The sequence below is a fragment of the Heterodontus francisci genome, chromosome 24 (genome assembly GCF_036365525.1).
Source record: "Heterodontus francisci isolate sHetFra1 chromosome 24, sHetFra1.hap1, whole genome shotgun sequence".
In the NCBI taxonomy this organism is placed as follows: domain Eukaryota; kingdom Metazoa; phylum Chordata; class Chondrichthyes; order Heterodontiformes; family Heterodontidae; genus Heterodontus; species Heterodontus francisci.
In genome coordinates this window covers 47,446,115-47,471,277 of record NC_090394.1, presented here as the reverse complement: position 1 = coordinate 47,471,277, position 25,163 = coordinate 47,446,115, and the positions used below count along the sequence as shown (strand labels likewise).

The following is a 25,163-nucleotide window of genomic DNA, read 5'->3' as shown; positions in this document are numbered from 1 at the left end:
CTCTGGCTCCAAGCATAGATTCCCTTCTCTGTCCTTGAGTGGGCCAACCCTTTCCCTAGTTACCCTCTTGCTCTTTATATACATATAAAAAGCCTTGGGATTATCCTTAATCCTGTTTGCCAATGACTTTTCATGACCCCTTTTAGCCCTCCTGACTCCTTCCTACTGTCTTTATCCTCAAGGGATTCGTCTGTTCCTAGCATTCGAGCCCTTACGAATGCTTCCTTTCTCTTTTTGACTAGGCTCACAATATCCCGCGTTATACAAGGTTCCTGAAACTTGCCAAACTTATCCTTCTTCCTCACAGGAACATGCTGGTCCTGGATTCTAATCAACTGACATTTGAAAGACTCCCACATGTCAGATGTTGATTTACCCTCAAACAGCCGCCCCCAATCTAAATTCTTCAGTTCCTGCCTAATATTGTTATAATTCGCCTTCCCCCAATTTAGCACCTTCACCCGAGGACTACTCTAATCCTTATCCACAAGTACCTTAAAACTTATGGAATTATGGTCACTGTTCCCGAAATGCTCCCCTACTGAAACTTCGACCACCTGGCCGGGCTCATTCCCCAATACCAGGTCCAGTATGGCCCCATCCCTAGTTGGACTATCTACATATTGTTTCAAGAAGCCCTCCTGGATGCTCCTTACAAAGTCTGTCCCATCCAAGCCCCTAGCACTAAGTGAGTCCCAGTCAATATAGGGGAAGTTAAAATCACCCACCACTACAACCCTGTTATCTTTACATCTTTCCAAAATCTGTCTACATACCTCCCGCTGGCTGTTGGGAGGCCTGTAGAAAATCCCCAACATTGTGACTGCACCCTTCCTATTCCTGAGCTCCACCCATATTGCCTCGCTGCACGACCCCTCCGAGGTGTCCTCCCGCAGTACAGCTGTGATATTCTCCTTAACAAGTAATGCAACTCCCCCACCCCTTTTGCATCCCCCTCTATCCCACCTGAAGCTTCTAAATTCTGGAACATTTAGCTGCCAATCCTCTCCTTCCCTCAACCAACTATAAGTAATAGCAACAATATCATAGTTCCAAGTACTAATCCAAGCTCTAAGTTCATCTGCCTTACCTGTTCTACTTCTCGCATTGAAACAAATGCACTTCAGACCACCAGTCCCGCTGTGCTCCGCAACATCTCCCTGCCTGCTCTTCCTAGCTAGAAGTTACAAAAATAATAAAAGGACAAAACTAAAGGCTCTGTACCTGAATGCACGTAGCATTCGAAATAAAACAGATGAGCTGAGAGCGCAAATAGAAATAAATAAGTACGATCTGATAGTGATTGTCGAGACATGGCTGCAGGATGACATAGATTGGGACCTGAATATTGAAGGGTACATGGCATTTAGGAAGGACAGGAAGCTAAGAAAAGGTGGAGGGGAAGCTCTGTTGATTAATGATGGTATTAGTGCAATAGAGAGGGATGACCTAAGTTCAGGAGACCAGGATTTAGAAGCAGTTTGGGTAGAGATAAGAAATGATAAAGGCAAGACGTCACTTGTGGGAGTGATGTACAGGCCACCTAACACTAACCACACTGTAGTACGGGGTATAAAGGAAGCAATAATGGCACCTTGTCAGAAAGGTACAGCGATAAATATGGGGGATTTTAACCTACATATAGACTGGAAAATTAGATGGGCAGAGGAAGCCGAGATGAGGAGTACATAGAATGTTTTCAGGATAACTTCTTGGAGCAATACATTCTGAAGCCAACCAAAGAGCAGGCTATACTAGACCAGGGATTGTGCAACGAGATGCGATTAATTAATTACCTCATAGTTAAGGCGCTCCCTAGGTAGCAGCGATCATAATATGATTGAATTTTACATTCAGGTTGAGGGAGGGAAGAGTGGGTCCAAGACGAGTATTTTAAACTTAAATAAGGGCAATTATGAGGGCATGAAAGCAGAGCTGGCAAAAGTAAACTGGCAAATCAGGTTAAGGGATAGGTCAATAGAGATACAGTGGCAGACATTTAATGGGATATTTCAGAATACACAGAATAGATACATTTCAACGGGAAAGAAAAATTACAAGGGTGGGACCTGCCATCCCTTCCACAAAAGGCGGCGGAAACAGAAAGTCTTTGAATATTTTTAAAGCAGAGGTAGATAGATTCTTGATAAGCAAGGGGGTGGAAGGTTATTGGGGGTAGGTGGAAATGTGGAGTAATCAGTTCAGTCATGAACTTATTGAATGGCGGAGCAGGCTCAAAGGGCCAAGTGGCCTACTCCTGCTCCTAATTCGTATGTTTGTATGTTTGTATGAAATATTCAAACATGGAGTTGTGGGGAAATTGGGCATAAATTTGGGAGGCAATATCATGTTCAAGGATTTTGAAAAGGAGAAAGATTTTGGAGATGGGATGGTAGTTTGCAATGATAGGAAGGTCAAGAGCTGGAGTGTTGAGGAGGGAAGCGATTACAAAAGTTTTGAAGGGGAAGGAGACAGTACCTTACCAGTGGGATCCATTTGCAATGCCAGCTAGAATGGTGATAAGAAGGGAAGTTAGGTGGTCAACAATTTAATGGGAATGTGGTAAAGAGAATAGGAGGTTGGCCTCATGTACAGGATGAGCTCAATGAGGACATGAGGGGAGATAGGAGAGTAATCAGAGAAAGATAGCAGTTCAGGGCTAGAGCAGGGGAAGCTTGGGGATGTTTGATTTGGTGAGCAAGGGAAAGGAAGACTGTGGTAGAAACAACGGAATGGATGGTCTCAATCTGGTGACCAAGATAAAATCCCTGAAAATTTGCTCAGGTTCTGCCAAGTCTCTGCTGCAACTTTGTTTGGAAATTTTGGAACACCCGGAGAAATGGCGTAAAGTGTCAAAAATGGCCAATTTTGGTGCTTATGTGGAGGATCTGTTGATCTCCCACCAAAGGGGCAGTGGGAGAACAGGATAACCTCTGGGAAATTTCAGAGCACGCATATTCAGGTTTGAGTGACCTTTATTTAAAATTCATCAAGGCGAGAGATTTCAGCAGTGGAGAAGGCAACCATGCATTTCCCTTTTCTGCATCCAATGGCATAATCTAACACTTTCAGATCAGTTCAACTTTAGTTAGATGCAGTGCAAAGACCAATCACATCACTGCAGAATGTGCCTTCACACAGCCACTATTGAACCAATTTAGTCTTTCAGTTTTACAATAATTATTCTTATGGCTTCTATAAGTAAGCTAGGCAATTTAGTGCTGTATCCCAAGCTCACCAGGGCTTGAGTTAAGACTGCAGAATCTCATTTCGCTCAGGATCCTTACAACAGCAAGGAGAGTGCTTTTACTTCCCCAAACCTTTGTTAAATTTAAAGCCAAATCTCAGTTATAAAAAGTCAGTGGCATAAAAACTCCTCCATACTGTTGTGCCACTGTACAAAGTGATGGAATTGTGAGCTGGCTGTGATGCTATTTGAGAATGATTACCTCAGTGCTGGGCCTACACTCACCTCAGAATGGAGCCTATGTCAGCTCTCAGCACTGTTCTATCGGGCCTATCAAGGTGCATTTATGGGATAGCCTAGGATGCAAGTCAGATGGGCAGAATCAATGTGGCCCACCCCATCCATTGGAATGACATTTCCTTCCCCTCAGTGAATGGGGTGGTAATCCAGGAGATCTAGATTTTCCCCATTCCCTGTGGGTCTTCCACTACAACTCTGACAGGGGCAGAATTTCCAGGCTGCTGCATATAGCCCATGTTTAGCTTTTTTAGTTAACAGTTTGTATACTCAAGCCACTCACTTCAACTTGTTGTTACAGTGTTCTTGTCAGTCAGAGAGAGAGAGAGAGCAAGGGCTGTGAATATACAGTCACAAATTTCTCAAATTGATCTTTGCTCCAATTTGGGAATATCAAGTTTCAGTGAAGGGATCCTTGGTCCTACCCATTGATGGTTAAAGTTCAAGTACAAGAAACTGGTTTTTATGAATTCTATTTGTGGTTTACGAAAATTGAAGTAATTATTGCACAAGACGTTCGTTAATAGAGCTACTCACAAAACTTCCCAAGAAGATAACAAGCAGCAGAGGGACAGCAGACTTTCAGCTTTCCATCTTAGCTCCAGTTTCCTGGAGCTCAAGGAGAAGACTTTCTTTTTCGAAAAAACACTGCAGCACTCAATCGATAAAGTACTGTGCCAAAATTTATCGGCTCTTGTCTGGATTGAATGAATTGTAGTTGCAGAATTCATCAACTGGAAGGCAGAAGAAATCAAAACCACCCACAGTCCTTGTAACATCACAGTAAGTGCAGTCGACTGGAGTCATAAGTCTGTGATCTCTACCCATCCCTCTTGGTCACCAGCACCTATGAACCCATCCAGCCAGCTGCTTTGGGAAAATGTAAGAACAAATTTGAAAAATGGTCCTAATGTGGTAAAAATTCTCTTCATTCTGAAGTATGATTATTTTCCTTTCCTAGATTGTGACTTAAATAGCAGAGTAATGCACATAAAGGGAACATTGGTTTCAAAGCTGGAGGGAACTGAACTGCAGTAGACCATTTTCTCTTTACCTGGTTTAATGATCTGAAAAGTGTAGTCGATTACATTTGTCATTGCGATATATGCAAGCATATCAGGACACATCTTTTAGTGAAAAAGTTAATAATTCCCAAAAATTTGCAACATTTCTGTAAAAAAAATTACTGTTCTTATAAAGAATTTACGAAAGATAAAATATTCAACACTGTAGAAGAAAAATGTTGAGACTACTTCAAACTTAACAATTTAAACAAAATACTTGTACTGAGAAATATTAAATCAGTAATTTAATACATTACAATTAAAATCTGATCTAGCCACTAGTGGATGAGTTCAGTTGTTCCTCCTTTTTTATTTACAGCTATCTGTTTTCATTAAACCAGATACAAATCCACCAGCATGCAGATACAATGAAAGGGACAACTTACCTTAGATCCCCTCTCATTAAAAATTATTTCAACATCTAAGATTTTACCAAATTGCTGTAAAGAAATGACAAAGATAACTTTTAGTACTAGATAGTAAACTAAAATTACCCAGTGACCTTCTGTTAAACTTTGAGAAGTATTATGGTAGTTAATTACACAATACATATAAATGCAGCACCTGTGGAAGAGCCTGTCACTCTAGAATTGGCCTTTATAGCCACTCCAGGTGCTGCTCCACACACCACTGTCCACCTCCAGGCGCTTACCCATTGTCTCTCGAGATAAGGAGGCCAAAGAAAGAACATATAAATGAATATACTTCGGTTAAATCTATTACTGAAACTTTTCTCTTGTGGTTTCCTCGCAACTGATAGCACAGATTCCTGCTGGGATGCTGTTCCTTGTGTGCTGGCAGCCCATTGTGTATTCTCCCTTTGTGAGTCTAGATTGAGAATATTGCCAGGATATTTGACTTGAGAAGCATCACAGCCAAGCCTGATCCTAACCTTGTTCACACAAAGACACATACACACACTTACTTTCTAACCATTGATTAGTGATCAGGATGGGAGCCATGGCTGGTGTTTCTCTGGGCTACTGGCTTTAATCATAACAGCTTAGTTGAAGTCCCAAAACAGTTCTTTTTCAGAAATTCTAGAAAATAATGCAGGATTTTGCAAACTGAAAAGGCCACTAAATACATAAAGGAGGTCACTAAGTAACCATAAACACTAGTCGCTCATTTGTACATGGTGTTCATAATGATTAAAACAGTCCTTCCTGACTATATGATAATTAAGCAAAAATTAAAGCAATATTGCTCATTTGCCCACCTTTGTAAAAGATCACTGAATAAATACCTACATATCCCAAAAATGATTTAAGGAGAATGATAAAGCAAGCAAAGCATATCTGCTTCAAGAATATATTATTTCACTGTCTTCTCCTTCCTTAAGGCACAGTGGCGCAGTGGTTAGCACCGCAGCCTCACAGCTCCAGGGACCCGGGTTCAATTCTGGGTACTGTCTGTGCAGAGTTTGCAAGTTCTCCCTGTGACCACGTGGGTTTTCGCCGGGTGCTCCAGTTTCCTCCCACAGCCAAAGACTTGCAGGTGATAGGTAAATTGGCCGTTGTAAATTGCTCCTAGTGTAGGGATGTGGTAGGGAATATGGGATTACTGTAGGGTTAGTATAAATGGGTGGTTGTTGGTCGGCACAGACTCAGTGGGACGAAGGGCCTGTTTCAGTGCTGTATCTCTAAATAAAAATAAATAAATAAAAATGCAAGCAAGAAATGAAGCAGTGTTTGAAAAGGTAGCCCATTTAGGGTTGCCCATAAAATGGAGGTGAGACAAAGAAATCCATTATTGTTATCTATATACCTCAGTTTGTTGCATCTATCTCCTGATAACAATTATGTATAAAGTATATATGTGTTTTCCAGTTCCCATCTAAATTATTAAATTATATTTTAAATGAAATTGGATTTATGGTATCAAGACTAACACCTCTCCTGCATTCAGTGTTAATGATGAGGAACTCACAGTTGAGATTGCTACTTAGTAGAAGGTCACAATCTTGCACATTTATGTACCATGCTAGTAACTTCTGGCATTTGTCTCCTTGAGGAGTAGTTAGAAAACAATTGGGGCCATCCCTGCATAAGTGAAAGCCCTATATGAAGACTAGAGTTATTATAATTCAGTAAAGAGCAGCTACAACCAGACACAAGAACATCGGAATTGCTACAGGTAAAAGGGCCATGGATCAATCGGGTTTGCCTTCTACCATCCTGGTAGTTGCATGACAATGATAATGAAGTTGTTGACTAATCAAGGCAATTAATCAATTATCAATTAGTTTACAACAGGCCTAGATATGAGGCAAGGAAAAATCCAGTGATGAGAGCTTTGGGAAACATAGGTCCAAAGTTACATGTTCCTCCCAAGCATACCACATTTATCACCTGTCATGTTGCAAATTATTCATCTACTGTATTCCAAAATGTTATTTTCTGAAATAAATCTCTCTACATTGGAATTAATCAATACTATCTGCTTTCAACATCTGGCTTGGGAGCCTGTTCCACAGATTGACCACTTGCTTAATGATGTTTCTGCAAATTAGTTTTAAATTTACCCCCTTCAAGTGTAGGCTGTGTCCTCTGGTTCTACTGTGTTTTGGACAAGGTGAAACAGCTCATCATAGTCTACACCATCTGGTCCCCTTAGAATCTTAAAAACAGCAAGGATATTGTCTCTGAACCTTCTCTTTTCCAGTAAGAACATGCTCAATTTACATAATTACTGCTGATAATACAATCCCTCCACCCCTCAAACATTCTGTTGCACTCTTCTATATTATTTCAATAGCTGTAATATCCCTATTGCACTACAGTGACCAGAAGTGCATATGGTATTCTAGTATTCTAAGTGTGGTCACACCAACGATAAGTAAAGTGGAACTATTACCACACTATTTTGGCTCAATATTGACCTTTCAATACAATCCAACATCTGATTTGCTTTACTCACTGCCACCAAGAATTTGTGCAATAGTTTCAAATTTTTGTCATTCAGGATCCCAGATCTTTTTCATTTTCAATGCACATTATTTTCTTTACATTTACGTAATAGTACTGTCCTGGAATTTTTTTCTCCCAATGTGAAGCACTTTTCATTTAGAGTCATAGAGTCATTATGGCACAGAAGGAGGCCATTTGGCTCATCAAGCTCATGCTGGACTCTGTAGAGTAATCTAGTCAGTCCCAATCCTCGATCTCAGTAGTCCCACAACTTTATTTTCCTCAAGTGCCCATTCAATTTCCTTTTGAAATCATTCATCGCCTCCGCTTCCACCACTCTCATAGGTAGCGAGTTCCAGGTCATTAACACTCGTTGCGTAAAAACGTTCTTCCTGACATCCCCTGTGCTTCTCTTGCCTGAAACTTTAAATCTGTATCCCCTACTCCTTTTACCATCAGCTAATGTGAACAGCTTGTCTTTGTCCATCTTATCTAAACTGGTCATAATCTTGAACACCTCTATCAGATCCCTCCTCAACTCCTTTACTCCAAGGAGAACAACCCCAGCTTCTCCAACTTAACCTTATAGCTAAATTCCCTCATCCCTAGTAAATCTCTGCACCCTCTCAAGGACCCTCTCATCCTTCCTAAAGCGTAGTGACCAGAAGTGGACACAATACTCTAGATGTGGCTAACCAGAGTTTTACAAAGGTTCAGCATAACTTCCCTGCTTTTGTACTCAATTTATGAAGCCCAAGATCCCATATGCTTTGCTAACTACTCTCTCAATATGCCCTGCCATCATCAAAGATGTACATGAACGACTAGATCCCTCTGTCCCTGCACGCCCTTTTTAATTGTGCCAGTAAATATCCCTTCTGTCAAAATGCATCACCTCACACTTCTTTGTATTAAATTCCATCTGCCACTGGTCTGACCATTCTACCAGCCTATCTATGTCGACTGGTATCATCCTCACTGACTGCCACATCTACAAGTTTGGTATCATTGGCAAATTTAGAAATGTTACTCTGTAATCTAATATCCAAGTCACTTATGTATCAAAATAAAAGCAGTAGCCCTAGCACTGAACTTTGTGGAACATCACTATCGACCATCCTCCAGTCTGAAAAATAACCATATACCAGGACTTGCTGTTTTCTGTCCTTAAACCAATTTTTTATCCAAGCTGACCCTCCTACTCCATGAGCCTCAATTTTATTAACCAGCCTTCTAGGTGGTATTCTGTCAAATGCTTTTTTAAAATCCATAGAGACAACATCCACTGTCTTCCCTTCATCAAACTTGTCAGTTATTTCATCAAGAAATTCAATTACATTAGTCAAGCACAATCTGACTTTTACAAATCTGTCATGGCTCTCCTTAATTAACTCAAACCTCTCCAAGTGCCAGTTAATTTTTTTTCCTGATTATTGTTTCTAAAACCTCACCCACCACTGATGTTAAACGGACTAGCCTGCAGTTACTAGGAATGTTCTTACACCCTTTTTTGAACATGTGTCACTTTCTAATCCTCTGGCACCTCTGCCAAATCTCAGAAAGATTGAAAGATTATGCCAAGCCTTTCTGCTATCTCCACCTCCACTTCCCTTAGCAACCTGGGATGCAAGCCATCTGAACCAGGTGACTTATCCACTCTAAGCCTAGCCAGCTTTTCCAGTACATCCTGCCTATCAATTTTCATGCCATCCATTACATCTAACATCTCCGCTTCTACTGATATTTTGTCAGCATCCTTTTCCTTAGGAAATACTGACACAAAGTACTCATTAAGTATTCTAGCCTTGTACTGTGCCTTGAAGCATATATCACATTCTCTGTCCCTAATAGGACCTAACCTACCTCTTACTATCTGCTTACTGTTTACATGCTGGTACAAGATTTTTGGGTTACCTTTTATGTCAACTGCTATTCCATTCTCATATTCTCTTTTCATCAGTCTTATTTTCCTCTTCATTTGCCCTCTCAAATTATTGTAATTGGCCTAGTTCTCGCTTGAAGAAGTCACCTGACATATATTATACATCCTCTTATTTTGTTTCATCATATACTCTATCGCCCTTGTCATCCAAGGAGCTCTGGATTTGGTTCCCTTGGCTTTTCCTTTTGTTGGAATGTACCTAGCCAGTACCAGAAACATCTCTTCCTTGTTCCATTACAGTTTTTCCTGTCAAACATTGATTCAATTTTACCTTGGCTAGATCCCCTCTCATCCAATTGAAGTTCCAATTTAGAAGTTCTATTTTAGTTTGTTCCTTGTTCTTCTCCATTACGAATCTAAACCTTATGATACAATGATCACTCTTAACCAAGTGTTCTCCCAGCGGCACCTCATTCCCCAGCACCAGATCCAGCAATGCCTCCTTCCTAGTTGGATCGAGAACATTCTGGTCAAGGAAGTTCTCTTGAACACACTTCAGAAATTCCTTCCCCTCCTTTCCTTTTAATCTAACATTATCCCAATCAATATTTGGGTAATTAAAGTCCCCCAATATCGCTCTATCGTTCTTGCTCATCTCTGTGATTTCCCTGCAGATTTGCTCCTCTATCTCTCTCGCTATTTGGCGGCCTATCATACCCCTTTTGCTTCTCAACTCTAACAAAATAAATTCTGTCTTTGTCTCAAGGATATTCTTTCCTTCCCTAATCAGTACTGCCACCCACATCCCTTTTTTCCTTCTCTATTTTTTCTGAACACTTTGTGTCCTTGAATATTAAGTGCTCAGTCCTCAACATTTTTAAGCCATATTTTTATAACTGCCACATGGCTATTTGCACTTGTAGCTCACCAACCTTATTCACTACACTTTCTGCGTTTACATACATGCATTCTAAACCTGTCTTGTATTCCTCATAGTCCTTCCTCGTCTCCTCCTATCTAATATGGTACTACTTCTTTCTCTAGTGCTATCCAACACTCTAACCCCTTAATGTACCTTATTCCTCTTTTCTACTTCTATATGCTGCTGCCCATCCCCTTGCCAATTTAGTTTAATCTCTTCCCAACAACACTAGTGAACCTCTCCATGAGGACTTTGGACCCAGTCTGTTGAGGTGCAATCTGTCTCTTTTGAGTAGATGCCTCCTGCCCCAGAACTGGTCCCATTGCCCCAAGAATTTGAAGCCCTCCCTCCCTCACCATACTTGAAACCACACATTGATCCTCTGTATCTTCCTATTTCTACTCCCACTGGCACTTGACACTGGGAGTAATTCTGAGATTACTACCTTCGCAGTCCTACTCTTTAACTTCCTCCCTAGCTCCTGAAAGGCTGACTGTAGGAACTCAATACCTGCCTCGCAATGTAATTCATCTGCCATTTCATCTGTCACCTGTCTACCTAATTCCCAATACATGCTGGGTGACAAGCACATCTACAATCTTGTCTTCTGATGAGAGAAAGAAAGGCAAAACACTTACTAATCTAATAGCCAGGCACACTGTGGAGGATGAAACAGGGAAAAATATCTAGCCTGAACTTGGCTGAGACACGAGTCGGCACACTCCAATTATCTGCAAGGAAGGGAACATCAGCCAGGGATCCTGCTCAATTGCTACCCAGTTTCTGCGCTGGTAAGTGCAATGTGGACGTGGATAATGAGTGTCAGGTTCAGCTGTGAATCCCAGCAAAAGTCAGATGAGTAAACTGAAAGCAGATGCTTTTTAAAAAGTGACATTTAAAGCATTTAAAACTGGCAAAACTGGTTTTCTCCCTCTGTTCTTTTGTCATCATAACAAGGTGAAGTAAGGATTAAATGTAGTGGGAAGAGATATCTCACATATTCCTGGTGGTAGGTTAGAGCAAAGAAAGACTCGCAACATTTATGCTGGGTTGCCAGAATGCAAGGCATTGATTTTCCAAGGCTTAAGCACAGAATTCCAGGTGATGATAGTCTGGGAAAGAGTTCCACAAACAGAAGAATGTAAAGATTTACTGATGGTATTCTGCATAAAGAGAAAGCTAAATGCAGCTCTTGTTCTCCTGACATCAACAAAAAAAAAGCTTAAGCTTTATCAAGTCCTCTGCTCTGTTTATGATCTTGTAAAGGACTCACAGCTCAGTCAGATCTCTCTTAGTGGGTTCAGATCTTCTTGTTCAATTAGTTAGCTCCCTCTTCATTGTATCCTTACTAAGACAAATGCATTCGTTGATAGGTAGGGAGTAAGAGCAGAGAAACACTGGGCAGGATTTTGGGTTTTGGGTCAAGACCCCAGCATTGGGTCAAATGGGGGTCACAACCCCACACTGTGTGGGGAACAATCACCTGGCAGTGATTTTCCCTGAATTGTCCAATTACTGGCCAGAAGATGGGCTCACGAAGCTGGAGGGCACTGAAGAAGCAGCATGCTGCCTTTTCAGGTAAGAGAGAGAGGGACAGAGTGCCTCTAGATGGAGGCAGCCTTTCTCCAACTTTTTAAAATTTGAGATAAAAAGTAGTCTCAGCAGCCGGGCCATCACTGTGGAGGAACCATTCCACAGGGCGGCCTGTGGTTGCAGCTGAAGCCAGGCAGGTAGGGAGGGCCTCAAAGCCTGCCTGGAGTGCTGGCACGTTGGTCTTCCACCAGGAAGCGGCCTCGAGGCAGCTGGACTAGTCCTCAATGCTTCGGGGAAATTCCAGTCAGCCTCTGACAATAGGCCTTAATTGGGCTTTCATACCCTTAACTGGCTACCCACTACTTGTGGGCAGGTAACCCTGCCTCTCTCCTGCCTGCCTCATGGAAAATGGCCTGGAGGCAGGATGGTGCCAGCAAACCGGCACGCCAACCAGTGGCACGAAATTTCATACCCGGCTGTCTCCGTGCTCATCCCTGCCATGGGCTAAAAAATCCTGCCCCACAGTTTGTCAGGGTATTAAAGAGGTGGAGATAGCCTAGGTGTAAGAGGCTCACAGAAAGATTGGGAACCTAACTCAAAAGATTAATCTTCCAAGGTGGAGTGTCATTGAGAATTTTTTTTAATGTAAATGACTAAATGTTAACCTTGGCCATTTAATTTTCAAACGATGATTGCTGTGCATTTTCTACCTTATTTCTCAAGTTTCTCTTGTTGTTTCCTTATAACCAATATCTATTTTTTCCTGTAATGCATAGAAATAATTTACCCAACCACCTCAGCCAATCTGATTTTATTATTACCATGTAACCTTTTAAAACTTACAGCAAGAACCTTTGTGCTGTTGTCCATGGCCACTAGGGAAAAATTGGGCCCAGTACTTTTTGGAACAGCAAAAAAAATTCAATGCCCATTGGTTACTGCCTGTGTAACCATGACTCTTAGCTAAATGACTATTGAAAGGGCACAGCTGTTTGCTGACAGAAATTTCTGATGTCCTGGATTATTCAGAACATTCTGGCTTGAACCTGCAGAATCCACAACTGAGAGACGCTAATGGTGTGTGGAGACAAAACACTTCCAACGCATTACTGAATGTCATCTCTATTTTGGGATTGGATGCTCAAATGGATTGGTACTGGCTATTAGTTAAAGTAAGATATGTAGATGAATGTATCTAAAGTAAACTTTAAAAAGTCAAAGACCTACAAATTTGAGTACTGCAAACAACTTCCTTTAACCAATAGCTAAAACCAAAGAGGAAGTGTAAAAATATGTAAACTAAGCAATTCTGACTGGTTGCACCATGACCAATCATTCAACTGGATGTCATAGCTGTCTTCTTAATGGTTAGTATGGCAACAGTTTATTAAAAAAAACAGATCAGATGGTCAAATCAATCTATCATGAGCATCTTTGGGACTGATTTCATTTATCCAGACAGGTAGTCTCCAGTTCATGTTTGAATTATTAACGTTTTGTCGGGTCTGTCTGGCATTAGCTGGTCATTATATAAGTTGCCTCTTTTTACAGGCAATCTTTAAGACAGGCTTGACTGTAATTTGATCATTTGATTGCAGCATTTAGTATAATCCTTCCTACTTAGTTCATTAAATCACTGTACTTACGCCAAACATTTGCCTGAGGTCTGGGTCTCGGAATCTGAATGGAATATTGGAGACATGCAGCCGTTTAGGCTGTGTTTTGTTATCTGTGTTTTCGGTAGACTGTGTTTGCTGTTGTCCGTCAGTCTGTGCTGCATCATCTGTCTGCTAAAATAGGGGAACACACAAGAAAGAAAATTAAACTTCAGCACTACAGTTATTCTTTACAAAGGTTGCATTTTGATTTGAAAGCTGAATTAAATTCTCTCTCAGGTTTCAAGTCCAGCCCTAATATGTGCATTTGTACAACACTTTATCATTGTATTTAGACAAATGTAACTCCCTTTCTCTGCCAGCAGCATCCCACAAACAGCAATGAGATAATAACCTGATTTTTTTTGTGGTATTAGTTGAGCTCGTTACGTTGGCAGGTCACTCGGAGAACTCTCGTCTTCTTAGAATAGTGCTATAGGGTTTTAAACATCCACCTGATCTACAGGAAAAGGCTGACAGGAGCTCAGTTTAATACTTTGTTCGAAGAACTGTGCCTCCAATACACATCATTCAATACAGCACAGGAGTATTGGCTCAAGACCTGATGTGGGGCTTCAACCCAGTACCTTCTAACCCAGAAGAGAAAATGATACCAACTGAGCCAAGCTGACACGTGGACAGTGTATATGTTGTGCAACCACCTTGACAAAGACAAGCATGAGCCCTGTCCATCACATATCAAGGTATTCTTATATCAATCTACTTCTTGTATTAAAACCAATTTAATAAACAAGCATTGTTGCAAGTGGTTAACATCTAGTGAAAGGTTTAAATTCTGCTGGCAGCAAATAATTCTTGATGCACCACATGTACAGTACCTTCAATGGGTACTCAGATATTTCATCACATTGGATGGTCCAGTGCTATCTATTTACAACATGGTGACTTTGTAAAGATTTCTGTACTGAGCAATGAAAGCAAAGTTACTTTAAAGATAAAAACCTTGATTTTAACCTGGAGCAGGATTCTGCAGTGCACCATCACCACACCCCCGGCGATTTCCCAAATTTCTGCTTCAACCACTAAACTCAGAAGTGAATTCTACTTCCAACCTCAAAACTCTATTTGAAGAAGTTTCTCCTGCCCTCTGTTCCAAATCTTTTTTCATTTCACTATTTTAGTCCCCTCAACCACTGGAAAAAAACGTTTCATAATCCTAAATACATATTACATTGCCCCAAATCCTAACAAAAAAGGCCAATTTTTACTTCATCTTTATATTTCCTCATACCAGGCAGCATCCTAGTGAATCTGGACTGTACCAACCCTTAAGCCTCAATATCCTTCCAATACTGTGAAGTCTAATACTGTACACAGAACTCTAAGCTCTTATTAAGATTTTATGCAGGCTTAAAATGACCTCTTGGCAGTTATATAAGAACATAAGAAATAGAAGCAGGAGTAGGCCATTCAGCCCCTTGAGTCTGCTCCCAATTCAGTAAGATCATGGCTGATCTTCTATATCACCTACACGTTCCTCCATTATCCCCATATCCCTTGATTCCCTTAATATCCAAAAATCTATTGAACTCTGACTTAAAAAGAAAATTCAACAACTGAGCATCCACAGTTCTCTGCGGTAGAAAATTCCAAAGGTTCACAACCCTTTGAGTGAATACGTTTCTCCTCATCTAAGTCCTAAATGGCCGATCCCTTATTCTGAGTCTGTAATCCCCAGTTCTCGTTATATTAACTTTTTTTTATAGCCTTATCAGCCTGAGCTGCTGCCTTTATGCCCTGTGAAGCTGTAACCCCAAATCCCTCTGTTCTTCTACAGCACCAAGCTTACTTCCATTCCGAGAATAATTACCACTGCTACTGTTATCAAAATGCATCACCTCAACTCACTGGCATTGAATTAGAGTCGTAGAGTCATTGAGTCGTACAGCATAGAAACAGGCCCTTCGGCCCACTGCGTCCATGCCAACCATTATGCCTATCTATACTAATCCCACCTGCCTGCATCAATTCCATATCCCTCTATGCCTTGCTCATTCAAGTACCTGTCCAGATGCCTCTTAAATGTCGCTACTGTTCCTGCCTCCACCACCTCCTCTGGCAGCTCATTCCAGATACCCACTATTCTTTGTGTGAAAAATTTATCCCTTTGATCCTCTTTAAACCTCCTCCCTCTCACCTTAAATCTATGCCCTCTAGTTTTAGTCATCCCTACCATGGGAAACAGACTCTGGCTATCTACCCTATCTATGCCTCTTATAATTTTATATACTGCTATCATGTCCCCTCTTAGCATCCTTCGCTCCAGAGAAAACAGACCCAGCCTATCCAATCCCTCTTTATAACTCAAGCCCTCCAAACCAGGCAACATCCTTGTGAATCTTTTCTGCACCCTCTCTAGCTTAATCACATCTTTCCTGTTGTGCGGTGACCAGAACTGCACACAGTACTCCAAATGCGGCCTAACCAACGGTATGTACAACTGTAACATGACGTCCCAACTCTTGTACTCAATGCCTCGGCTGATGAAGGCAAGCATGCCATACGCCTACTTCACCACCCTGTCTACCTGCGTTGCCACTTTCAGGGAACTATGTACTTGCACCCCAAGGTCTCTCTGCTCAACAACACACCCCAGGGCCCTGCCATTCACTGTATATGTCCTGCCCTGGTTTAACTTCCCAAAATGCATCACTTCACAGTTGTCTGCATTAAATTCCATTTGCCAATCCCTTGCCTACTTTCCCAGTTTATCTATATTCTGTTGTAACCTTAGACAACCTTCTTCACTGTCCACTATACCACCAATTTTGGTGTCATCTGCAAACTTACTAATCATGCCCCCTACATTCACATCCCAGTCATCAATATATATGACAAACAACAGAGGACCCAGCACCGATCCCTGCGGCACACCACTGGTCACCGGCCTCCAATCTGAAAGCAACCCTCCACTACCACCTTCTACCTCCTATCACCAAGCCAATTTTGTATCCAATTGGCTAGCTCACCCTGGATCCCATGTGTTCGAACCTTCCGGACCAGCCTACCATGCGGGACCTTGTCAAAGGCCTTGCTAAAGTCCATGTAGACAACATCCATCGCCCTGCCCTCGTCAATCCTCTTGGTCACCTCCTCAAAAAACTCGATCAAATTCATCAGACATGACTTCCCACGCACAAAGTCATGCTGACGATCCCTAATCAGACCTTGCCTTTCCAAATGCATATAAATCCTGTCTCTCAGAATCCCCTCCAATAACTTTCCCACCACTGATGTAAGGCTCACCAGCCTGTAGTTCCCTGGCTTATCCCTGCTGCCCTTCTAAAATAAAGGCACAACATTAGCTATCCTCCAGTCTTCCGGTACCTCACCCGTGGCTAAAGATGATACAAAAATCTCTGCCAGGGCCCCAGCAATCTCCTCCCTTGCTTCCCATAGCATCCTAGGATACACCTGGTCAGGCCCTGGGGATTTATCCACCTTAATGCGCTTCAAAGCCTCCAACACCTCCTCCTTTGTAATGTTGATATGCTCCAGGATATCGCTGTTCCCTCCCTTAAACTCACTAGCTTCCATGACCTTCTCCACAGTAAATACAGGCGAGAAGTATTCATTTAAGACCTCACCCATTTCCTGTGGCTCCACACATAGATTGCCCCACTGATCCTTAAGGGGACCTACTCTCTCCCTAGCTACACTTTTACTCTTAATATACTTGTAGAATCTTTTAGGATTCTCCTTTATGTTATCTGCCAGGGAAATCTCATGGCTCCTTTTCGCCCTCCTAATTTCCTTCTTAAGTGTAGTCCTACATCCCCTATACTCCTCAAGGGACTCGCTTGATCCCAGCTGCCTATACCTGACATATGCCTCCTTCTTTGTCCTGACCAGACCCTCAATATCCCTCATCAACCAAGGTTCCCTAAAATTGCCAGCCTTGCCCTTCCATCTAACAGGAACATGCCAGCCCTGAACTCTTCCTATCTCACTTTTAAAAGCCTTCCACTTGCCAGACGTCCCTTTACCTGTGAACAGCCTCTCCCATTCAACTTTTGAGAGTTCCTGTCTGATGCCATCAAAATTAGCCTTCCCCCAATTTAGGACTTCAACCTAAGGACCAGTCCTATCCTTTTCCATAACTATCTTGAAGCTAATAGAGTTATGGTCACTGGTCCCAAAGTGCTCCTCCACTGACACATCAACCACATGCCCAGCCTCATTTCCTAAGGGGAGGTCGAGTGTAGCCCTTTCTCCAGTAGGGCCATCCACATACTGCTTCAGAAAACTATCCTGGACACACTTAACAAATTCTTCCCCATCTGATCCCTTAGCACTAAGGCAGTCCCAGTCAATATTAGGGAAGTTAAAATCACCTACTATTACAACCCTATAATTATTACACCTCTCTGTGATTTCCCTACATATATGCTCCTCCAATTCCCTCTGACTATTGGGGGGTCTATCGTATAATATCATCAAAGTGATCACCCCTCTCTTATTTCTAAGTTCTACCCATATGGCCTCGCTGGACATTCCCCTCGGGATATCCTCTCTAAGTACTGCCATGATGTCCTCCCTAATCAATAGTGCAACTCCCCCTCCCCTCTTACCTCTACCTCTGTCACGCCGGAAGCATCGGTACCCCGGAACATTGAGCTGCCAGTCCTGCCCATCCCTCAGCCACATTTCCGTAATAGCTATAATATCACAAGCCCATGTACCGATCCATGCTCTGAGTTCATCAGCCTTACCTGTATAGCTTCTTGCATTAAAGTAAATGCAGTTTAGCCTACCAGACCTTCCACGCTCCCTGTCCTGCCCCTGCCCGGCCTGCCTACTGGACTTGCTTGCTTTAACCTCTACATTTGCCTCAACTATCTCATCGGAGAGACTACTACTTTGGGTCCCACCCCCCCGCCAGACTAGTTTAAACTCTCCCGAGTAGTGCTAGCAAACCTCCCTGCAAGGATATTGGTCCCCTTCCAGTTCAGATGCCACTTCTTTCAGCCATTCTCCCATCTTATTAATATCCCTCTGCACTTTCCTTTGGTCTGCTACAGAATTAATTATACCTCATATTTGGCATCTGCGAATTCTGACACCACCTCCACTAGGCCTTTGTCCAAGATAATGATATACACAGTGAACAGAAGTAGCTCCAGAACTAAACCCTGTGGGACCAGACTGAGAAACGTCCTTTAACTCCTGCTCTCTGTTTTCTGCTTTCCAAGCAATTTTTAATCCAGTCTGCTATTCTCCCTCTAATTCCATACTCTTTCATCTTCACTAGTAATCTCCATGCCATACCTTGTCAAAGGCTTTCCTAAAGTCCATGTAAAATACATCTAATGTATTTCCCCCATCTGCTATATCAGTTACTTCTTCAAAGGCCTCTGAGCTTTGTCAAGCATTATCGCCCCTGTGCTAGCTACGTCTCACTATTTTCTCGTTATTTAGATATGTAGTCATTTCATTCTTAATTAAAAGTTTGAAAAAAATTCTACTATAGATATTATTCTAACTGGTCCATGATTAGCATAGAACCATAGAAAAGTTACGGCACAGAAAGAGGCCATTCACCCCATCGTGTCTGCGCCAGCTGAGAAAACTAGCTGCCAAATCTAATCCCACCTTCCATAGCACCTGGTCCATAGCCTTGCAGGTTACAGCAGTTCAGGTGCAGGTCCAGGTATCTTTTAAATGAGTTGAGGGTTTCTGCCTCCACCACCATTCCTGGCAGTGAATTCCAAACACCCATCACCCTCTGGGTGAAAACGTTTTTCCTCATGTCGCCTCTACTCTTTCTACCAATCACCTTCAGTCTATGCCCCCTAGTAATTGACCTCGCCGCTAGGGGAAACAGGTCGTTCCTGTCCACTCTATCTAGGCCCCTCATAATTTTGTATACCTCAATTAAGTCACTCCTCAGCCTCCTCTGTTCTAAAGAAAACAACCCTAGCCTATCCAATCTTTTCTCATAGCTGCAATTTTCAAGCCCTGGCAATATTCTTGTAAATCTCCTCTCTACTCTCTCCACAGCAGTTATGTCCTTCCTGTAGTGTGGTGACCAGAATTGTACGCAATACTCCAGCTGTGGCCTAACCAGTATTTTATACAGTCACAGCAATACAGTCCTGCTTTTGTATTCTATACCTTGGCCAATAAAGGGAAGCATTCCATATGCCTTCTTCACCACTCTATCTACCTGTCCTGTCACCTTCAGGGACCTGTGGACATGCACTCCAAGGTCTCTAGCTTCCTCTACCCCTTCTCAATATCATCCGTTTATTGTGTATTTCCTTGCTTTGTTTGCCCTCCCAAATGCATTACCTCACACTTCTCCGGATTGAATTCCATTTGCCAATTTTCCATCCACTCAACCAAACCATTGATATCATTCTGGAGTCTACAGCTATCCTCCTCACTATTAACTACAGGGCCAATTTTTGTTTCATCAGCAAATTTCCCAATCATGCCTGCCACATAGAAGTCCAAATCATTATTATATACCACAAACAGCAAGGGACCCAACACTGAGCCCTGTGGAATGCCACTGGAAACAGCTTTCTGTTCGCAAATACATCCTTCAACCATTACCCTTTGTTTCCTGTCACTGAGCCAATTTTGGATCCAACTTGCCACATTCCATGAATCCCATGAGCTTTTACTTTTCTGACCAGTCTGCCATATGGGACCTTGTCAAATGCCTTACTAAAATCCACATAGACCACATCCACTGCACTACACTCATCAATCCTCCTTGTTTCTTCTTCAAAAAATTCAATTGCTAGTAAGACACAACCTTCCCTTAAAAAATCCATGCTGACTATCCCTGATTAATCTGTGCCTTTCTAAGTGACAGTTTATCCTATCTCTCAAAATTGATTCTAATAATTTGCCTACCTCCGAGGTCAGACTGACCGGCCTAGAATTATTTGGTCTATCCCTCACACCCTTTTTAAATGTTCGCAGACCTCCAATCCTCTGGTACCTTGCCTGCATCTAGTAAGGATTTGAAGATGATCCTCAGAGCACCTGCTATTTCCTCCCTAGCTTCCTTTAGCAGCCTGGAATACAATCCATTCGGCCCTGGTGGTTTACCTGGAGTAGCTCAGTGTTTTTGTTTCAAATTGTATACTCAGGAAAAAGTGAGCTCTGATTGGTATTCAGGAGGGATGGGGAGAAATTGGCAACAGGAGGGGTGCATCAGTAATTGGGAGGAGGAGTGGGGCCTGCCATTGTGAAGGCTGGCGGTGACACTGGAGATTGGGGCTGTGGAAGGTCAAAGGCTTCCTTCAAGGGCCTATGGGCGTACATCTGTTCCTCAAGGCCCACAAGGAGTGCTAAAAGAACCACTCACCTTGGGGAACTGGCAGCTCTCACCTCTATCAGCTTCTGGGAATCCCACAGCTCCCTCACTTTCTCTGAAAGAACGCCGATGATATCATCAGGCCGCAACTGTGGTATGTTGATTAGCCCATTCCTGCCTTTTGCAGGAGCCACGACCATGGCCTGATCCCTGCACTTTAAAATTTAAAAGGGCAGGAATGAGGGTGGGTGCCCAATCCTGATATTTTAATCCCACCCAACCCTTTCCTGCCCACTGGAGAGGATTAAAATCGAGGCCAGTGTGTCTGAGCTCAATTTTGTCACAATTAGGAAGACACTGAAATATATAGTTCTCTCATATTTTCCTTACAATGTGACGATTTCCCCTTAATAGCTGCCTCCCATCTCTCAACAGTATTGGACCCACCTTTGAACCTCTACCATTTTTGTAATGATTTAGTTGTAGTATTCTCACCTTGTCCCTCCTTCAAAGTCAAAAGACTTTGGCTCTGTCTGTATTTACTCTCTCAGGGGGTTTGTTTCATATTTTCTGGCACTTCCGGCTTAAATAAATTGCCTGTTCTAGGTTTCTGGTCTTTGGCTTATGTTTATTAACCTCTGCATTGTACTGCCTTCCATTCCTTCTGTTGGACTATTTCTATTGTCCAAAATTACAAAACTGGGGTTTGCCTTATCTATCTTTATGCTCCTCATTAGACATAGTGCTGCTTGGATTGCTTATTCTGCTTTTCTGGTGCTCTCTGGCTATCTTGTGATTGAAGTTACATGATTGAAATTACACTCTGGTGAACTTATTACATTCTTCAGTAGTAAACTAATGCCATTATCTGAAAAACAGATATTCAGTATTTCTAGTCTTGCAAATCAACCTTCAAGTTTCCTCATAACAGTTTTTCTATTGTGTTGTCCAAATAGCCAATTTCCAGCAATTTAAATAAAAATTGATGGTAATCAGACAGTCATTACAATCAAAGGCAAACAATTCAATTCTATCCTTTAATCCTGGTCAATCAGCTATTTCATGACATATCAGCTGCCTAGTTTCTACTGTTTAGCGAGCCACATTTGTCAATATGAGGGGCGGCACAGTGGCGCAGTGGTTAGCACCGCAGCCTCACAGCTCCAGCGACCCGGGTTCAATTCTGGGTACTGCCTGTGTGGAGTTTGCAAGTTCTCCCTGTGTCTGCGTGGGTTTTCTCCGGGTGCTCCGGTTTCCTCCCACAAGCCAAAAGACTTGCAGGTTGGTAGGTAAATTGGCCATTATAAAATTGCCCCTAGTATAGGTAGGTGGTAGGGAAATATAGGGACAGGTGGGGGTGTGGTAAGAATATGGGATTAGTGTAGGATTAGTATAAATGGGTGATAGTTGAGCCTAGGTAGGTGAACTCTTGAACCACTTCCAGAGTGTGGTCGCCAATATTGATGGATGGAGCATTTCTGACGTCCTGCCCCATGATGTTCGTTTTCTTGAGGCTGATGGTTAGGCCAAATTCATTGCAGGCAGACGCAAACCTGTCGATGAGACTCTGCAGGCACTCTTCAGTGTGAGATGTTAAAGCAGCATCGTCAGCAAAGAGGAGTTCTCTGATGAGGACTTTCCGTACTTTGGACTTCGCTCTTAGACGGGCAAGGTTGAACAACCTGCCCCCTGATCTTGTGTGGAGGAAAATTCCTTCTTCAGAGGACTTGAACGCATGTGAAAGCAGCAGGGAGAAGAAAATCCCAAAAAGTGTGGGTGCGAGAACACAGCCCTGTTTCACACCACTCAGGATAGGAAAGGGCTCTGATGAGGAGCCACCATGTTGAATTGTGCCTTTCATATTGTCATGGAATGAGGTGATGATACTTAGTAGCTTTGGTGGACATCCGATCTTTTCTAGTAGTCTGAAGAGACCACGTCTGCTGACGAGGTCAAAGGCTTTGGTGAGATCAATGAAAGCAATGTAGAGGGGCATCTGTTGTTCACGGCATTTCTCCTGTATCTGACGAAGGGAGAACAGCATGTCAACGGTCGATCTCTCTGCACGAAAGCCACACTGTGCCTCAGGGTAGACGCGCTCGGCCAGCTTCTGGAGCCTGTTCAGAGCGACTCGAGCAAAGACTTTCCCCACTATGCTGAGCAGGGAGATTCCACGGTAGTTGTTGCAGTCACCGCGGTCACCTTTGTTTTTATAGAGGGTGATGATGTTGGCATCGCGCATGTCCTGGGGTACTGCTCCCTCGTCCCAGCACAGGCATAGCAGTTCATGTAGTGCTGAGAGTATAGCAGGCTTGGCACTCTTGATTATTTCAGGGGTAATGCTGTCCTTCCCAGGGGCTTTTCCGCTGGCTAGGGAATCAATGGCATCACTGAGTTCCGACTAGGCTCAACTATCACCAGTAACCTGTCTCTAGATGCAGAAATCAACAAGCGCGTGGGTAAGGCTTCCACTGCTATGTCCAGACTGGCCAAGAGAGTGTGGGAAAATGGCGCACTGACACGGAACACAAAAGTCCGAGTGTATCAGGCCTGTGTCCTCAGTACCTTGCTCTACGGCAGCGAGGCCTGGACAACGTATGCCAGCCAAGAGCGACGTCTCAATTCATTCCATCTTCGCTGCCTTCGGAGAATACTTGGCATCAGGTGGCAGGACTATATCTCCAACACAGAAGCCCTTGAAGCGGCCAACACCCCCAGCTTATACACACTACTGAGTCAGCAGCGCTTGAGATGGCTTGGCCATGTGAGCCGCATGGAAGATGGCAGGATCCCCAAAGACACATTGTACAGCGAGCTCGCCACTGGTATCAGACCCACCGGCCGTCCATGTCTCCGCTATAAAGACGTCTGCAAACGCGACATGAAATCGTGTGACATTGATCACAAGTCGTGGGAGTCAGTTGCCAGCATTCGCCAGAGCTGGCGGGCAGCCATAAAGACAGGGCTAAATTGTGGCGAGTCGAAGAGACTTAGTAGTTGGCAGGAAAAAAGACAGAGGCGCAAGGGGAGAGCCAACTGTGCAACAGCCCCGACAAACAAATTTCTCTGCAGCACCTGTGGAAGAGCCTGTCACTCCAGGATTGGCCTTTATAGCCACTCCAGGCGCTGCTTCACAAACCACTGACCACCTCCAGGCGCGTATCCATTGTCTCTCGAGATAAGGAGGCCCAAAAGAAAGTATAAATGGGTGGTTGATGGTTGGCACAGACTCGGTGGGCCGAAGGGCCTGTTTCAGTGCTGTACCTCTAATAAATATAATCTGCACTCTCTTGGCCATAACACTGAGTTCCTCTAAAGGAACCTACTCCTCCAATGTGGAATGAATGGAGAGACGACAATATCTTTGAGGTAATTGCCGATTTTCCCTGAAATAGGATGTCATTCTGAATAACTGGTTCTTCTCCAACATCAAAAATTTGAACAATTAGAGCTAAAACTTCTTCCTTAGTCTGTGCTCAATCATTCAACATAAGTTGCTTCAGAATCTGAAGGCTCACATCATGTAGTATCAGGCAGTTGTGGCTGTGTCTTCTGTTACCTCTCAACCTTGGAATTAGTGGGTAATGTGTTCCTGTAAGATGCAAGCTGCATCTGTTCTATTGCCTGATAGACAGTTTGTGGCCTAGGAATATGATTGCATGTGAAATTGAGGGGAGCACTATACACGCTTATTAGCATTGTCTCAGGCAACACATAATATTCAGATCTAGGTGATTCTTTTAGCTGTTCAATCGCGAACAGAGAAGTTTCAGAGGGGGCTTTGTGGACGAATATGAAGATACTTAATGGGATATGCAGACTATGAATGGGTCTGAGAATGAAGTGAACAGGACCAGTGTTTATTTTATTGGGCATACACTCAATAGCAACTCAAAGATCCTACTGAGACATTTCAAAGTATCTTTTAGCCAATGCAATACTTGTGAAGTGTAGGCACTGTTATATTATTGTGAGCTGCAGGCACAAATTGTGATGTCGGATTATGACATGGTTGCATTATCAAAGACACCTGAAGCAAGGCCAAGAATGGGTTCTTAATATTCCTGGTTACCAAGTATTCAGAAACAACAGAGAAGTAAAAGGAAGGTTGGGGGGAGGAGAGGTGGTGGAAATGACAGTATCAATTAAGGATGATGTTACAGTTCTAGATAGAAAGGTTTTACTAGATGGTTCTTGGCCATGTGAGCCGCATGGAAGATGGCAGGATCCCCAAAGACACATTGTACAGCGAGCTCGCCACTGGTATCAGACCCACCGGCCGTCCATGTCTCCGTTATAAAGACGTCTGCAAACGTGACATGAAATCGTGTGACATTGATCACAAGTCGTGGGAGTCAGTTGCCAGCATTCGCCAGAGCTGGCGGGCAGCCATAAAGACAGGGCTAAATTGTGGCGAGTCGAA

General features: G+C 43.0%; 1 protein-coding gene across 12 annotated transcripts in view; it reads right to left on the bottom strand.

Moving 5' to 3' along the window:
- Positions 1–25,163, bottom strand: part of rbfox1 (RNA binding fox-1 homolog 1) — a 1,351,350-nt gene that overhangs the window by 155,678 nt on the left and 1,170,509 nt on the right. For 11 of the 12 annotated variants that reach the window (XM_068056115.1, XM_068056118.1, XM_068056113.1 and 8 more), the window contains 2 exons: positions 13,441–13,584; positions 4,935–4,988 (listed from right to left, as the gene is read on the bottom strand). In XM_068056115.1, coding sequence (XP_067912216.1) covers positions 4,935–4,988; positions 13,441–13,584 — 198 coding nt within the window. The remainder of the gene's footprint in view (positions 1–4,934; positions 4,989–13,440; positions 13,585–25,163) is intronic. The other variant, XM_068056117.1, reaches the window with a different exon arrangement.